This window comes from Urocampus carinirostris, chromosome 1 (genome assembly GCF_059441175.1).
Source record: "Urocampus carinirostris isolate Australia breed hairy pipefish chromosome 1, RoL_Ucar_1.0, whole genome shotgun sequence".
NCBI lineage: Eukaryota > Metazoa > Chordata > Actinopteri > Syngnathiformes > Syngnathidae > Urocampus > Urocampus carinirostris.
In genome coordinates this window covers 48,129,173-48,148,200 of record NC_142349.1, presented here as the reverse complement: position 1 = coordinate 48,148,200, position 19,028 = coordinate 48,129,173, and the positions used below count along the sequence as shown (strand labels likewise).

Sequence of the window (19,028 nt, the reverse complement as noted above, 5' to 3'; positions counted from 1 at the left end):
GCCCCTTTTGAGCTCCTGACATGAAAGCTAAGAGCTATATTCCCAAGAAAGGATATGCCTGGAGCAGAAAAAGGATGAGGAGGGGAAGAGAAGAAAAATAAGCATATAAGGGAGTACTATGTCATGTTGTGGTGAGTCTGCAGACGCAATTCTGAGACCAACACTTCCCTCCTGTGGCACTGCCAGAAAGGTACATCCCAACATATTGGTGAAGATGGAAATAGAGTTAAGGGGCACACAATCTCTTTATAATTAGCGCACCAAAAGTTGCAAATTCATCCTCACAGACTGGAATATCCTTCGCTCTTAAATAAGCTGGGCTGAGCTGCTACAAGTGCATTGCTGCACTGAAGCAGATAAAAAGATTATCAGCCAAGCATCCATAACGCTGCACTGTGCACATTAAGCACTTATTCCCGCAAGCAATATTTACGAAGGAAATGCTTCAATTGACTTTAACAGTGTAAAAGAAAAAATATGAAAAAATATTGCATGTAGCTGGGGCTGAACTTCTTCCAAAGAATATCATAACTGCATTGCAATTTGCTCTGGGAGACACCGGCCATTGAAAGGTGAGCTCAATCTCAAGCAGGTTCTTTCATCCTGTCCTTCATTTATGAAATACCATCAAATAACGCAATTAGGAAATTAAAAAGCGGCCGGCAGCAAAAAAACTGCTGTTAAAAGGATGAACTTTCTCACTTTAACACACAGACTACTCAAGAAGATTTGTTACTACACCTTTCCTTTTAGGGGGAAAATCAACGCCCAAAAAATATTTTGGAGTTGCACAACCTGGACATGTCTACCCTCTACCTTTTCAATGTGCTTGAGGCATTGGAGAACTTGGCCAAGATCAGCCCCCGACTAAGGATTTGTGCAGCACTGTCGCGATTGTATTGCTTCTAAACTGTAGTGAGTACAGACGCTGCCCTACTTAAGAACAAGATAGGTTCCTGACGATCGTTCGTAAGTTGAATTTGTTCATAAGTTGCTTAAGTGCTATATTTTGTAGATTTACGGTTTGTATAAGTATATTTAGGGCTCGTATAAAAAACCTGTATTGTTTGCTACTAAAATATGAAGATTTTATAAAAGAATATGCTCTATAAAGATAAATAAAGTGAAGTTTACCTTGTGGAAGATTGGCTTCAAGAGTTAGGCTACTGCCTCCCCCGTGGTAGAAAGTGGGCGAAAAAAAGTGATCCAACCATTTTCTCAACCACATCAATCTTTCTTATTTCACGTTCATTTCAAAAGAAACGGCTTGCCTCTTCTTTTTACACCAACCATAGTGAATGGATGCACGAGATATTAAACAATAAAAACGTCAAAGTTCTTAGTGCGCTAGCGATACAGTACACGTTGTTATGATAACACACGAACCAGGAAGCAGAAGCCGGATTTCTTCTTCGGTGTGGATGCTGGGTGACCTCTCACAGCGCCACACAGCAGAAATAAGCACTACAGTAATGTCCTCTACTCGGAAAAGGGTGCACACAATACAAAATCTAACTTACAGCAATGTCGGTTAACCTACAAAAAATGTTCGTATCTACCGTTTTTCGTAGGTTGAATGGTCTAAGCAGGGGAGCGTCTGTACAGTTTTGTTCATAGAATGCATGCTTTTGAGCATGAATTCAGATTTAATCAAGATTGACTGTTGCGGAAGAAGTCTGCAAATGAGTGCATTCTTCACAACACAATGCAAAACTTTTGTGTGTTTCCTACACAGACTTTAGTGTTCATATTTTAATGTTTTTTACTCATCAAGTTATCACTGCAGTAAATATTTGCATTGTGATGTGATAGACTAGCATGGCTGTAATTGGCCACCTGGTATTTTTGCATCAGCATTTCTATTCAAAACAGATGCTCTAATATACAGCTAAGATAATGCCAAATGATATGCATAAGTGGTGTATTGTTTTTAGCCAAGGTATGTGTGACGTTTAGTATTCTATGACTCGTATGTTTAGAAGTGACACATTTTTACAAAATGAACACACCCAAAATCATACACATGTGCACCTTCTGCAATATTTCAATATTAAGGAGCTATTAACAATATCTTTGTACTCTAGACATCAAAGTTATTTTAGTATTGGTACGATTGAAAGATACATTCAAGCTCTAGCCTCTCTAACACTTCTTTTTGAGGGCATATTTACATGAGCTGTTTTTTGTTATTGTAGATGTGAAAAAAATAAAAATAAAATCCCACACAAGATTTATTTGATTTTTAGTGTTTTTATTTTTTGTTTGTTATGATTAAATACCTTAAAAACGTTATCCATTCCCTAGATTTACCAACACACAGATGTTTGTCCTTCAGTAGAATACAAGTTTTAACAATCGTTCATTTCATTGTGAAATATATCTCAAATTTAAATTACCAGATAAATTGAATTATTGATGAAATTTAATTTGTCATAAAGCATTGAGTGAATTTTATCTTACCTGATTGTGAGGTGTGTATCCATGGAAACCAGGATTTAATGGCTCGTTGTTCTGAAACAGATAATAGGAGCGTTCATGTGAGATACAAATGCCTGCCTATTTATGTTAGAAATATTTCATGATAGAGTCGTGATTGTCCCTTATTGAGACTCTTTGTGATTAAGGGCTGTGCAAATAAAAATGATTTGACTTGACTTATTGGCGCAAAATGTGTTTTTAAGTTAGTTTGGCCTTTTGAATCGAAAGAAAAGCACTTTTCACTAAAGAGTTAATACAGTAGCTGTATATTTATACCAACAAATTGAAACATCAATATACATATCTAAATACTTTAATTCTAAAAATCATCAGTAGATCTAAAATTATGTTATCCATTAGAAGTGGGCATACCGGGATTTTTGGCATCTTCGATCATAGTAAATAATGGGTACCGATCCGATACAGATATCATTCCATCGACCAATATTTTGAATATGAAGTCAAAAGTTCAAATACTGTAAAACTCTTTAACAGTATAAAAATATAATACATCTACTAAAACAACTGTTTTAAAAAAAAGTCAAGATAGTCAAACAAAAAAGCAGTCATACAAATACTGTATAAAAATGTTAACAAGACAATTAGCAAACCTTTGATTTCACAATATTTTAGAAATAAAATCAGTCGTTCAAATAAAATGTAAACACACTTGGGTCAAATCTGAAAGTCATAATGTATGCATAGCTGTATGAAACAACATTAACATAGTGAAAATTGTAATGGGAACACAGTAGCAATCCCCCCAAAAATATTGATCAATCCGAGTACTACATTAGTGTCGATAATATTGATATTTTGGATAAATCCGACAAAGATAATCATCCCTGTATAATTCTAAAAAAAAAAACAAAAAAAAACAAAGTTAAAGTTACAAAAAACATTGGACACTTGAATTTTGATGTGGCAAAACCCCATCTACCCTAAAAACTAGCAGTCAGATTCTGCCCCTGTAAGCAGTGATTTTTTCTTTCCTAAATAAATTAATTCTAATTAGATTATTCTTGTCCCTTTACCCCCTCCCCTTTCTCTCTGATAATTACCATGGTGTTATTTTGTCCATGTTAGAAAAACTATTGTATGCTGCGGAGTGAGGTGAGATGGAGGCAAAGGGGCATGAAAGAAGGGGGCACTGGACCCGAACTTGAACAATAGGTTAAATTTGATCAAACGTTGGGTTGACAGCAGCCAGGGAGAAGACACGAGCCCTGTATTGCCTGCAGAAATGTCCGCAGAGAAAACATGCCCCCCTACTGGGACTCATGCCAAGACAGTCCTACGAAGGAAGAAGACATGTGCTGGTATAGCTTTATATTGCAGATGACAAATAGTGCTTCTTGGGGTTCTCGTAAGAAGAATATGTGAGGCCAAAAACTACTTGAAAAATGATAGCCGAGAATAAGCCAGCGATTAAGCACAAGGTTAGCCATGTCGCTTAACATGTCAGTAATCAAACTATTCATTTTATATATCAAATGTTTGATTTTTGAAGGGAAAACAAATATGTCATATCATGTCAAAACATGTTTAACATTTTAGGACACTAATTTATGCAACCAAGGGTGGGGAAAATAAGTCACTCATTTGTCGTACTTTCAACCAAGAATAACTGCAAACGCATGAAAACATGTTGATACATCACCTTGTGTGGTAATAATATGAATGTTATTTTATTGACTTTCAAAAGAAACATTTGAAACTGAGGTGTACTTCCAATATGACAATTGGCATGTATCGTGCTTTTGAAAGTGATTTACCAATTGATGTGAACATGAGTACCCTTTCTCCATTTTCAGAATGTGAACTAACTAATTTAAAACCCTGAGTATGGCTGACATGTATACAGTACAGTTAGATTGTACTTGTAAAAACTAAATTCAAATTGGGGAATTGTTGTTGCCAAAGTCCTTACATGTTAAAACGGAGACTGCTCGCTACATCGCGCTTCGGTTATCGCTGGATCACTCCTTCGCAGATTTTAAATTGATTTTGTCAGGTCATTGATACAATTGTATCGTGCATTGTGTTTTCACTCTTTTGATTGACAGCGGACAGCAGGGACAGATCAGGGAGTGCATTCTGTGTTGGGTGGGCATGACCGTCTGTGTAAGCAACTGTGATAGGCTGATGTTTGCTATCACTCAAACAGCAGGCGGGCGCTAGAGTGGCTGCCTCCCAAAACAAACTGCAGCATAGCGCTAGATAGATGTTAGTGGATAGTTACATTGAAAATAAATTCATCAATTAAATCAGCCTCTGAGGAAAGTTAGATGAGTGCAAATAAAATGGTGATCACCAGCAGGTGCTTGCTATTGGGTTTCAAAAGCGACTGGAGTGGCGTAGGGGAGAAGGCAACAACTGTGCTGCTGGCCTAATGCTACAGCTAGACTAAACAACTTTCCTAAGTCACCGCTGCGGACACTATATCTTGCCAACGCCAGGTCCAGTAGCCATGAAACAGATGACCTGGAGCTACAACTTGTGGGAAACCGCGACATCATCGCTACATATTTTAATCATCGTGGGGATTGGACTCAATTTGAGGACACCTGCTACTAGCGCGTGGGTTCCCAGCCGCTCTCTAAATTGTTTTCTCACGCTGAAAGGAGAAGCCCTCCAATTTAGTTTTACTTTTGTGTAATGACAATAGAACCATTCATTAAACTGAATTTATGTGTTCCGTGTTATTATTTGTAGATCTATAAAATTGTTATTTTGTTACAATCGTATACGCTCAGCCGATAATGTCGTCATCTCTATGGATTTTACGAAGGTGAGACTCTACTTAGCGGATTTTTACTTTTCACAAGAGTTTCTGGCCCCCATTAACTGCAAAAACCTAGTGATCGCTTATTCTCCCTTCATCAATCATACAGTAATGATAGTGCTGCTCTTTTAAAACATGTGTTATCCATGGCCCATTCAAAAGTTAATTCCTTCAGATGAACAGTCGCTTTGACCTCATTTTTTTATGCATACCATATTCAGACTCTGCTTGATAGGAGAGCAAGAGCAGAAAGTACAATGGATTTCTTGTACATGAGCATTAATATCACAGCAAATATCAGAGATTCTGAATAAAATGAAACAAATCCAATACAGTTTATACTTTTGTGCAAATGTTATCCAATATCAATATCACATTGGGACATTGATTTTAAGGATTTCTTGGTGATTCGTTTTCATTTAAAATGTTCTTTAGTCTACAAGAACAACTATAAATCCAAAACAACGACAAAAGTGAATCAGCATGTTGTTTTACATTTGGGCTGTACCTTTAATGAGTGGAACATTAAAATGTGGGGAGGGAAAAAATTGACTCATAGGGCAATCACATTAAGTGTGTCCCTAGAAGTTGGTTAACTAAGTGATGGAAGGTAGAAGAAACAATTCTGAAAATACTTCTGATTTTTAATCCCTCCAGTTCTCCCTCCTTCATTTGAAACAGCCTTTTCTTTGTTTCTCACTCTCGACTTCCTGTTTCATCTGGAACCAATTTCCCTCCCTCACGTCTTGTCCCCAGGGGGAACACTCTCCTTGGTGTGCCGCATTTGGAGGGGAATGAGCCGGCTCATATTTGACAACACGGTGACTTTGTAATAACAGCTGGTGGTTACGGAGAGGAATTTTTCATGTTGCAATAATAAAGGGAGATCTATTTTAAATAGATCTAAAACGATGCGAGCATCATTACACACTCTTATAGCAATCACAGCATACGTCCCTGCATATAATATAAACGTGGCTTTGTATTAACAATTACTGCATTGACAACTACTCACAATTTTTTAGTAAGTACAACATTACAAATATGTTTTTTTTTGTCAAATTAGCAAACACTTGCTCCAGATTTTATTTTGTATTGTCCAAAATAAATAACAATTATTTATTGTTCAACTTTTTGCCCTTCATTTGAAAAGGTTTTTAGAACTATTTATAGCAAAAAGTCTGAACATTATAGACTCACACCTCTTAATTTGGAAACGAAAATACTCTCATACTGCTGCTAAAAATGTATTTATGTGTTGCACTACCAACAGAAAACGCAAAACAAATTAAATCTGAACGCAAATTATACCCGGCCATCAAATTAGAGGGTTGGTTCTTAAACAGAGCAGAGAGGAAAGAAGAAAAGGGAGGGAACACGAAATGGGTGAGAGGGGGAGGTTAGAACAACATCTGGAATCAATCTCTTGGAAAAGGGGGGAGGTATGGGGTGGATCGAGTGACGGACAAAAAAAAAAAGGAGATGAAAGTAAGGACAGAGAAACAGAGGGGATGGAGGACACCACGAATAGTCAGAAAAAAATGAGGCAGAACCCGAAATGAGACTGGCAAAATGGATACAATGAGTCATGGAAGAAGAATGTGCTGTGATTTATATTTTCTTAAAGGGTTGGGGGAGGATTTTTAGGATGGTAGCTGCTGAATTTGATACCTAGTTCTTCAACATGCACAGTACAGCTGCAGTTTTTTGGAGTTACTGCTTAAGAATATGGTGAGTCTTATCCCAGCAAGTGAAGCTTTTTTAAATCATAACAAATGGCTAAAAACAGTAACTAGAAATTATACTTTCCACTCGGTTGGTTTTTAAAATGTAGTAAGAGCGGGAGGCGGGATTTTGGAAAACTGACACTCAAAGCTGCAGACAGTTAACATGGAAGAACAACACACACTCTGGGCTCGAAACTAAAGGGAATCCATAGCCCTTGTCTTGTTTATTTCTTATCTTACAAGAGTCTATTTTCGAAAAAAAAAAAACAAAAAAAAAACTATCATAAATTCAGGAGTGACTCCAACAAGGAAAAAAAGAAAAAGAAAATAAATCTGCAATGGTGGCGGAAGGTAAAATGACATGAGGTCAACAGATGGTAAAGGGGCTGGTAGCTAGTAGGTAGTGGGAGGGGTAGATTAGAGGGCTTAGTAACCGGCATCTTTTGAAGCTGTTTTACAAAATACAATGAAAGACCAGTTATCTGTAATTAATCATTTATTACTAAAGTGGTACAAAGTCCAAGAAAATAGACAACATATTTTAGAGTCACTATTTATATACGGTTGTAGAAACCATCTGTAACTGAGCCTTTCAAGTCCATTAGATAGATAGATAGATAGATAGATAGATAGATAGATAGATAGATAGATAGATAGATACTTTATTCATCCCCGAAGGGAAATTCACATTTCCAGCAGCATCCCTAAGCTGAGAACAGTACAATAATAAAGCCAAAAGAATACAATATACAAATACCCAGTGTGACGTGCAAATGCCCACTGTAGCGTGTTATATAGAATTAGTTAAATGGTTGCTGAATTTCCAAAATTTTCGACAGTAAACCAGTAACTGTATTTGTCGGTTAAAATTCTTATGAACGTGTATGAGTGGCTGAATTATTCCCAGCTCTAACCGTTTCAGTACACTCGGAATTCCGAAGTACGAGGCAATTTCAGTTGTTTTTCATTATGTTTAAAAGAAGATATCTTGCTTTGTGTTTACTTTTAATATACGCGTTTCATAAGACATCCTCAAAGGTGCGTCTATAGCGGAAAACAAAAATGGACCTCCACCCTAGCTATTCCGTGGACCTATCTGAACCATGAACGTTCTTCTATTATTTTGCTCAACTGTAGACTCAGCTGATGCTATAAAAAGAGTGCCCTTCGATTACTACTAACAAGATGAATACAGTTACACACAGTACATCAGTAGACGGTCTTGCCAATATTTAAAATAAATTTTATAATGCAAGCTTGTAGGCTGAACAATGGACATGTAATATAAATTGGCAATTAAGTTTAAAATGTTCTCTAGAAGAAGTTAGTACTCCGTTTTTATGGCCAAATTCAAGCACATTTTGAGGACTTTCTTTTTTTCCAGTACGAAGATATCCGGTGGGAATCATGTATTTTGCAGATCCTCAAACATATCTGCAATTTATATATTTATATATGCAATTTTCTTTTCTTGCGTGTGCATTTATTAAGACATATGCTAAATGTAATTCACCCTGATCATCCTGAAAGGGGGATTACCACTTATGAGGTCCCTTCTCAAGGTTTCTTTTTCCTCACGCTGAGGTTTTGAGTTGTTCCTTGCCTGCATGTTGGTTTAAGATCAGGTAATTGTGTAGTTGTGTAATTGTAATCCTGTCCAGTCCTTTGAGACTGCTTAGTGATTAAGGGCTATACAAATAAATGTGACTTGACTTGGCATATGATTTTTAGACCTAGGGTAAATCGTGAATATATTTGTGGATCTGAACAATGTGTAAATATTTTTGACACAAATCTGTCCCCAAATGGGCGTTGGGCAAAATGACGGTATGCCTAATATGAAACTGCATTTTCTGATGCAAGAACGTCCTCTCATTTCAATTTACCACTGCGAAACGCTACATCCATGTTTTGCATGGCCCTTAATAAATGTCCGTAACTGATACATAATCCTTGCAATTATAAAAATTTCATAGTGCCCTGTTTAGGTGTGGTATGCACCTGTCCTATTGGGCGTGACTCTTAGGGGGCGATGACGCTTCATAGGACAATGCCATACAAACTAATACCAGCTGTGCTTAATCACGAGGGAAGAAATCCAATGGTAAAGCAAAGCCACGAGAGAACAGTGTTGGTATCGTTTTTAGCAAACTTGTTGTGAAACATGGCAACAATTTCAAGCATTTAAAAGAAATTCACTAAAAATTCAAGCACTTTTCTATCCTTGAAAACAAAAAATTGACATTTAAGCATTTTCAAGGATTTCAGGCATCTGTACAAACCCCAGAGATTGATTTATTAAGACACAAAATTATATTCTCAAAGAAAGAAAAGCGCCACAATTTTTTTCATTTTAGATTCCAGGGTCACTGGTGGTTACTATAACTGGCATTAAAAGCATCTGCTTTGAAAAACCTGTGCTGATGTTTGCACCTAACAAATGTAGTTATTCTTCCTCTTTATACTGATAGACCTGACCAAAAACAAATGGAATAAATGGAATGATTATTTGAAGTCCAATTTATAACACAGTGTAAAACTATTCTTGATGATGACCTCGTGTAAGGAAAGCACTACATTGACATTTTGCTGTGTGTGGATAGAGATGGGATCACTTATGACAGTTTGGGGGCAGCCGTGGGGAGGAGGCGGATGAGTGTGTAGTGTTTATATGTGGTGCACTTACCATAAATGGAAAGAGTGAATATGTAAGTATCATGCTAGGGGTTAAAATTAGACTGTTAGCAACAACAATAAGAATGAGGCAATTTTCATTTTGTGTTTTACTAGGAAATCTACCTTGGCTGTTGATGACAACTAGCAGACTAATGAGACTAATACAGTAGAACACACATGCATGCATGCACAAAAGCATGAAAACGGTTGTGTTCCCCTTATCACTGCCGGTTCAAAAGTCAGGTGCGAAACTGCCAGGGTTACAGCTCAAAGTTTAATAGTTATCTTTAAACAGCGGGAGGGACCTAGTGTAACGCCAGTATTTATAAAGGTAATTAATTTATTCATACTATATATTGTACACTTTCATTTTTTATATTTTTGGAAGAATAAATCAGTTATTTTACTCTTGTAAAAATTTGAATAATAGTGACTCAGTTCCAATCAAGATTGACAGAGTTGATATCATTCCAAAAACTTGAACAATTTGGCTAAAACCAAGTAAAACAATAGGAATAAACCAAAAGAAAAGAAAATATCAACAGTTTCTGCAGTACACGTCAGCCGTTTAGGACTGTGTGAAGAAAAACGTGATTGAGCTTTATTTATAATACTACATTTATTACAATTACTGTTTGGGATAATACTGAACATGCTTCAAGTATTGTACAAGATTGATGGAGGATTATTATTTCAAGCAGTCACTCAAGAAACCTGCGATTTTTTAATGTCAAGAAAATTTTACAGTGACTTCAGGCAGGACATTATACTTTCATTTATAAAACAGGCTGTACAACATCATTAACACAACTAAAAAGTGACATTAACAAAACAAAGTACTGTAGATTATTACTGCAGAACCGGCACTGTCAACTGTCTGCTATATAAATATACAATGTGTGTAAATGTTTTGTTGTGTTTATTTTAACGCAAACTCCAACCGGGGTGTTGTTAAACAACTTAATGCTTACTTAGGGAACCAAAAACATCTTTCCATTTCACTCCCATAATACACAAGCTGCACGAGCAACAAGGAGAAAACTCCGTGCAGAAGCACATTAATTAAATGGTAAATGGTCTGCATTTATACCTGTACAGTGCTTTTCAAGTCAATGAAGACATCCCAAAGCGCTTTACAACGTGCTTCACACTTACCCATTCACACACAATTGCGGCCATGCAGCCATGCAAGGCACCGACCTGCTTTATTAGGGGCATTAGGGATTCAGTGTCTTGCCCAAGGACACTTCAACATATAACACGGAGGAGCCGGGAATTGAACCTGCGATCTCTTGATCACAAGACGAGCGCTCAACCTCCTGAGCTTCTCTTAAATTATCACCTATAAGTTATCAGCTCATTGAAATAGTGGTTAAATGTCTGCAATGAACCTGGGAGTCCATGGGTTCAATTACTTGCTGGGTCATAGCAAAGACTTCAAATGGGAGCAATTTTCCCAGCATGACACTTTGAACACATTACAATGTAAGTGTTAGATCATCAAAAGTTTCTCCAAGTTAGGCACCAGTGCCGACAGGATAAACATGGATAAGCAAGAGTTGTTTACGGTCTTAAAAGAATCGGTAGGTTACTTATAGCAGTGTTTTTCAACTATTTGAGCAAGGGCATGCTTTTTACATTGGAAAAATTTGCGCCACACCACTAACCAAAAATGTTATAAAATGACACTGAACAGTATGTTTAATTACAATATAATTTGTAATACCCCCAGTTTTTACAGCACAGAAACTTGACAATGACATAATATTTGCAGAAAATGATTCATAAATGTTTTATAAAATTTTAAATTTTAAAAAGTGACATTGGATAATTTCTCACGGCACACCTGACAATCTCTCACGGCACACTAGTGTGTTACTTGATACAAGGCAGACATAGTTGAAAAATAATGGAAGTACTTATGTATTTGTCGTATTTAATTGCTTCGTGAGAGATACAGAGAGAGAGAAACTGAGCGAGAGAGGGAGAGGGGAACAGAAACAGATTCAGAGAGAAAAACGGTCAGAGAGAAATAGGGCTGGAAAAAGACAGACAGAAATAGAGAAATATAGATGTCGATCACATTATAGTGTCATTCATTTCATGCTTAGGGTATTGCTCTATTTCATAATGCTGTACTATATGAACAGAGTTTGCGAACATTTTTTTTTTCAAACAGACACTAAGTTTTCCAATCCAGAAATTGTACTGCAATATTCAACATTGCCTAATGACCATTTTCTAACACAGTACTCTTTTCATCAAGGAAAAATGGCACGCTAAATAAATCCGTATTTCTTCATTGTGTTTACTTCAGATTGTGTTCCAAAATTGGATGGCAATGCAAATTGACTGGTCAACTGAGATACAGAACAAGCATACATGCCATTTATTGCATTTTTTTGCAAAGGTTGACATGGCAATATATTTTTCGACAATATATCATGAAGCCATAGTGACAAGTGTTTAAAAGTATGTGAATAGTGTTGGAGTATCCATCACAGCATATAAAAGGTGGTAAATATAAAATGTTTTTGAACAACCCCTCTCAAATTTAGAAGGTGTGGGGGGGAGTTAATGGCCTTAAGAATGTATCACCAGTGAAATAGAGAGAACACTGTGTATAGATACACATATTGTATATATAGAATACTGTAACACGAAGATCAGTGCAGCATATCAGGCATGACTGCCTATGCTGCACCCGTCAAAGCAATACTTAATTCCCTCCACTGGATGAGCTTTGATCTCGTTAGCATGACACAAAGCCTCTTAACTGCCAACGATAGAACAAATGGGTTCTCTGAAATTGAGACACAGAGTTGCAGCTAGGAGGGTTTGAGGAAGATTTCAGACTCTTGCATGCATTACAATTCTGAATCAGTTCATGAACATTTAAATTTAGTTTATTCAAGAATAACATAAAAACAGATAAAAATAACCAAGAAACGCAATCCTGGTTCAGTCCAGGATATTTGAAGTGTGCAAGGCGCACTTGCACGAAAAAAGGGGGTCAACAAAAATATTTTCAGTCAAACGCAGATATGTCGAAGCAGTTCCGATTCTGCAATGTCGACTGGGAAACACAATGAAACAAAAGCCACCTGTGCCAGGTGGGTGGCGCTAAAACAAAAACCCACGGAGGCATGTGATGACCGGCCGGCAGGCCTGTGCTTGTTGCCCTGCCAGTTTTAATTGAGCCACCAAAAACCTGCCAACTTAATCAGTGTGAGCTCTGGTAAGCAATACTACTTAACGTTATAATACTTAAAATAGATGTCATGGATGTAAAAGGTTATCAATGCACTCGATGGGACAGGCGAAATTCCCAACCTCGGGGAAACAATTCTAAAAACCAGCAAAAAACGTTTTAAACTTTAGTAACTGAAAGTAGTCATTTGGAGTATGTGTTGCACTACCAACAGAAAACGCAAATCTGAAAACCTAGAGACTCTTATCAACATTAACATTCCAAGTGTTTGTTTGATAACTTAACAATAAACAAAAAATACATACAAATCAATGGTATACAGAGGCAAATGTTTAAGATATTACTTTGCACTTTTTAAAAGACTAGGTATTTTTGACATTTAAAGGGACATGAGCTTTTGGAACAAGAAATAAATGCAAATGTGAAAACCCAGTGACATGATTTGCAACATTAACAAGCAAAAATTAACCACTATAACCCTTCCTCACAAACTCACTCACGCTTACGTCTTTGAGAACATTCCATTGCAATGCAAAAATGTAAGCATGTCAATAAAGATTAAGTTGAGGATGCTGTCATTGATGACAGCTTCTTGCTGTGGCGTGCTAGTCATTGTTTGCAGTTACTAATTGAGATAAGAACATATAGTATGAGTATTATTTTGGAACAATTTCCAGGGACACAATAATCAAATCAGACTTTGACAAAGAAGTAAAAATGCTTAATCTTGAACATATTAAGACCATCAGGTGCAAGTTGAGCTTTTTTATAAAGCACAATTAAAAACTGCTTAAGCGTACTCCCTATGGGCATATGTTTATGATAAAATTGAAGTTTTCTGATTTTATTGTGTTTGTTGTGCAAATAATTTGTTGTTCCTTTTGTTAATAAGTGGCTTGTACTGTTTTTTGTGCGGTTCCCAAATAAAAATAATTCTTTTATTTAACCGACATAAAAAGTATCTTGCTTACACACACACAGTCACTATTAAGCTAACAAACTATAGCACATCAAGCGAACAACCGGAGAGTAACGTTATGTTTCCTCACTTAATCACTCAGACTTTGCCAGAATATTAAAACTTGATGCTTAATCTTACCAACATTGTATAAAGGTTGAGTGTTATATAAAGCCCAAATAACAATATTTTAGATGATTTAACTGAAATAAAAAGTGTCTCACCCAGACACGCGCGCAGTCGTTGATCAGCTCAAGAGCAAACGCTAACATCACCTAGTTACCAGAGACGAAAGTTATGTTTCCACTCTTAAAAACGCAATTAACAAACAAATAAAACAAAAATGTAGTGACTTACCCTTACAGTAAACTCCCTTCATCCTCGACGGTGATTCAATGTTTAGGTTTTGATTGCTGCCTCACTATTGTGGTGCTCCCGTGCCATATCACTTTTTATGTTTTCTGAAGTGTGGAGTGCTCTGGCTGCTCCCACTCTTTTGCAGACTTCAGTCAAATTGTTTTCTCCGTGCCCATCATGGTCATGAGTTGAATTTAACATAGCCGTTGAAAATAGCGCCTTGGTTCACACTCCACCACGCTCTGTTAGGCTCGCCGACTCGTGTGAGGTCAATGGCTCAGAGACGTGCTCAGTGACGCATTAGTCGCGCGACACAACAAATCGATTACCTAATTCATTGCCAACGCTTTTAATGATTGATTTTAATCTATTTTATCGATTCGTTGTTGCAGCCCTAGTTCGACTGAACCCTATTTTTAAGTAATCGCATAATATTGGTGGGGGGAAAACGTGATTACGCAATATTGATGAGGAAGAGTTAAGTTTGTCCACACGAAATCAATGCCCTTGACTAGCACGTTTTTGCTGAAAAAAAAAAACCGCTTATCAGTCTTTAATACCTAAAGCGATGGCCTAATTTATTTGGCTTCATGCTGTTCATTGCCAACATTTTTAGACATAGTAGGAACACTGGTGTCTTCGCTTCCTTGTCCCAGGCACAACATACAGTTCAACATATTTCCTCATGTTGGCTTGAAGGAGGAGAGCTTTGTTTGTCTGGTTATCTTCGTCTCATTTCAACTGTCTTCTCATCCCTCTTAAAATTCTGTCAGATTCAACCTGAAGGCCTGCTTTTGTATCTGTCTACATCTCATACTCGGTGATATGTGCAAAGCTCAAGGGCTTAATACAAAAAAACTAATTACAGTGCACACACTCTGTTAATAAGAGCGCCACTGCCCCCTAACGTTGTGGAGCTGCAGTTGTGCTTTGTTCTAGGACAGTAAAAATAAAAAAAATCCCAGAGGTCAAACGCTGGCCCCTGGAAGGAGAATCGCCAACTCCTTCCTCCCCCCTCCATTTGTAAACAACTGCCATCATGCATGGGGTTGGGGGGATAGCCTGCCTGTAAACCAAAAGTCAATTACAATCTGGAAATAGGCCTCAGGGAAACTACACAGAGAGGCGGGGTCATCACAGGACAACTATATGAGAGTAAAAGATGCCAGAGGGCATTATGGAGATGTTTGTATGTTGTGGGGCATGGGAGCAAATTAATAAAAGGCAGAAGAAGTAGCAGCAGCAGTCTAAATTGTTGTTACTTTCTTGATGAATTTCTCGCCCTCAGTGGCAACATGTTAGTAAGACTGGTTGCATCCATGAGCATCCTTTCTGTGTGAGTACTCTTGCTTCAGTGGAGACCTCTCCATTGTGCTGTGATGTTGGGTCGCAAACGCAGTATGGCTCCAACAATTGACGATTTAAGATTAAATTCACATGTTAATTCTGATCTAGCTTGATTGTTGATTCGGATACACTAAAAATGTTTTCATTTCAATGCGTGTACTGTAAAAGGGAACATTAGCAACTTTTGTGGTAAAATGAATAAATGATGATTTAGATCATGTTTTGACCTATATGTCTGAAATAAGCAACTTCTATTTATTTTTCAAAATTATTAACTTCACAGGAATCAGGCCATACTCATCATTTAGTACTTGCAAAGTAAACCTTTGTAACAGGAAAAACAAAACAGGCAATAGTTTTCCATTAAACCGTGAAAAAAAAAAGAAAAAAGAAAATGCCCAACACTCCCCATCCCCCCAAAAATACGCAAATATTAACTGTTTGGAAACTGACATTTCAAGTATGTGGATAGTAATTTAAGGGTGGCACAGCGGCTAGGTGGTTACCACAGTGCGAATGTCCAGGGTTCAATTCAAGCAACCGCAGCCTCCCCGTGTTAACTTTGCATGTTCTCCCTGTGCCCACCTGGGTTTCCTCTCAAGTTCCAAAAACGTGCAAGTCAGGGTAATTGGCTGGTTCAATTTGGCCCTAGGTGTAAATGCGGGAGTGAGTCTATCTCTGTGTGCCCTGCAACTGCCTGGCGAGCAGTTCAGGGTGTCCTTTGCCCACTGCCCCGAAGATAGCTGGGATGGGCTTCAGCACGCCCATGACCCTAGTGAGGGTAAACGGTGCGGATAATGGAGGGGTGGATGGATAGTAATTTATTTTCTGAGTCAAATCATAACAAATTTTAAAAATGTAATGATTTTATTTTGTTGGGAAATCGCCAGCAATCATAGTAACCGTGTGGATATAACAAGGCCATTTAACATTTAATCAGTATTTTAAAAACACTTCACATTGTAAGCTCTTTGGAAAACTGGTAAAAGATCAAAAAACTTGTCTCTATTACTAAATATATATTGTTGGCTTTAGTAACAAGATTGACAATTGCAAATATTTGTATCAGATTCTAGAGTGCAAAAAGAAGTTCAGTTGTTTTTGTACAATACATTCTTGAACAGGCATGATGCTGATTATAGCCTATTCCAACTCATCAAATCCTCTATGCAATCCCCTTTAGTAATTTATCATGATCACAGTGGAGGGAATTAAATACTGGAGCTGTCGGTCTGTCTTTGTGCAGTTTTTTATTTTCCAATAAATCTCTCCTGACAGCATCTGTGTGGCTCTTTTTCCAATTATATATACTCTCTCTTTGTCCCAGACTACAACACTCCCACTCCTACAAAAATGAAACCTCCCACCACTGTGGTTTGAAATCAATGCAAGTGAAGCCCAGGGAAAATCCACACCGTGCCATGCTGCTCATTCCCAAATCCTATTTCCTGGCGACTTGTAACCTTCTGCTTTGAGGCCTTTCCAAACGCGTATCCATACAGGACCTATGTCTTTGCGATTGATCTAGGGTACGATTTCGATACAAGCATTTCACCAGACCTGCATGACTCAATTACCGAGAGATGACCTAAAATTTAATTTGCCTTCCATTTAGCAGCAACTAATGCCATTTTACTGCCTGAATATTGCTGGACGCAACCCAGTGGTATTCTGTCCTAGGAAATAGTGCCCCAACAAAAGAATACGGGATATGGGAGTGAGATACAATACATCAGCTTCGGTTGTGTTACATTCTAGAAGTAGTCTTGATAATGTGTGTATCTCAGCATTTGGGTTAATAAAAACAGGGGAAGACCAGCATAGAGGGGAACCCCCTGTGCCCCTTTCTCCTTTAGCTAATAGCAAAAGGCTGTTCTTTGTCTTTCACGGTGTTGACCCCTCCCCCAATCCCCCTGTCTGCCTCCCTTTTAACACCTAGCGACAACCAAGGGGATGAGGTTGCAGGGGAGAGGGAGCATGGCGCAATTAATAGCACATGCAGAGTGTGCATCAGCTCTTAGTGAGGGCTCGCTATAAATTGGCAACAGTCTCTGTAATTGTGGTCGATGTGAATAAAATATTCCAAGCGTGCCTCCAATACATGCGAGAGGGAATGCTCCCGATCACAGCCTTATGTCACAGCAAATGTGCCTGGATCATGTTACCTTTGTCTGGCGAGCTCTTGCATGAGAGGCAAGATATCATTTAAACGGTTTTACACGACTAGGAAAGCGAGCCGATCAAATCGTGAAGCTACAAAACAGACACTTTTAAAATGGCAACATCAGAAATACAGAGCGGACAAATAATTTGATTTACCTGTCCGATGTCGCCGATAACATTTCCAGTGCCGTCTATCCGAGGTCTTTTGCACTCCGCCCCGGTCAGATCTGTCATTGCAGCGGCTGCAAGAGCGTCGGGTTCTGGGTCTCCTCGCTTCATCCCGCGGACAGCCGCCGGACCTCCGCCAGCGCTTGTATGCGGCACCGCTGATGTATCGATGTCTCTTTCTCGGTCCATTATTCCCCGACTAACGGGTAGCATTATAGATGCAACGTCGGTCGACATTAACATTGGACGGCAGAAAGTCTTCGCTCAGAGGTCGGAATGATCAGCTTGTGTTTTTCCCTTTCCTTCTCCTCTTGGCGTTGCCTTCAACGAAGGGATCAGGTGAATATTAAGAAAGTGGCTAGTAACTCATCTATTCAGGCAATTATGTTGTCCTACTGGCGCAGACTACTCACGGCAGAACATAATGGCCTTTTCAGGATAATGGAAAAAGCAGAGCGAGGTCGGCTTTTGCCATCAAACGCCGCCAAATAAGTGACCTAATTTAGGGAAGACCACACGTCCGACTGTAGTCTGTCTCACGAGCTAATTAGCTAGCTAACCTTAGCTGTTCGCTAGCAATACATTCCGCTAGCTCTCCGAATAAACGTGGTTCAGAGAGAACACTCTCGCTCGCAGCTGGGAAGAGAAAAAGGTGGCTAATATTCCACGGCAAAAGCGCAGCGGCGAGTCTTAATGTTTGCGCGTCTAGTGGCGGCTCCGCGACAGACCTTTGTGTGGCTCGTATGAAGCTTGCACTTGAATTCGTCCGTCCCCTTTGACGCCGCAGGCTGATGTGGAGTGTGGATGTGGCTCCAGCATAATTTTTCCTGCTCTGAATCTGAATCCCACTTGGCGTCGTCAACCCCTCAGTGAAGGAGGGATCTGGCAGAGCTGGTCCACGGTCAGATTGACATCCGATATTACGTTAGGTGATAGGAAAGTAACTGGTTTGAGATCTGTATTTCATCTGGCTGCGCACTTTTCAGCTCAACGCTTAGATTTCATCATTTATTTGAATTCTCAAAACGTTTTCTTCTTGCATACCTGTCAACCTCCACAGCTACATGCCCTTACAAAATGTTGTATTTTCCTTTACAAAATACAAAATAATCTGACACCATTTTTTCCCAATTTATGTAGTTTAACATGTTATACTGT

At 38.4% G+C, this 19,028-nt stretch overlaps 1 protein-coding gene across 5 annotated transcripts in view; it reads right to left on the bottom strand.

The window, feature by feature from the left end:
- Positions 1-18,732, bottom strand: part of LOC148374966 (RNA binding protein fox-1 homolog 2-like) — a 54,458-nt gene extending 35,726 nt beyond the window's left edge. For 3 of the 5 annotated variants that reach the window (XM_088343033.1, XM_088343042.1, XM_088343048.1), the window contains exons 1-2: positions 17,859-18,731; positions 2,461-2,511 (exon numbers count right to left, since the gene is read on the bottom strand). In XM_088343033.1, coding sequence (XP_088199159.1) covers positions 2,461-2,511; positions 17,859-18,113 — 306 coding nt within the window. In that variant the 5' untranslated portion in view covers positions 18,114-18,731. Of the gene's footprint in view, positions 1-2,460; positions 2,512-17,858 lie in introns of all 5 variants that reach the window. The other 2 variants (XR_015851203.1, XM_088343037.1) reach the window with 1 other exon arrangement.
- Between the last annotated feature and the right edge of the window lie 296 nt (positions 18,733-19,028).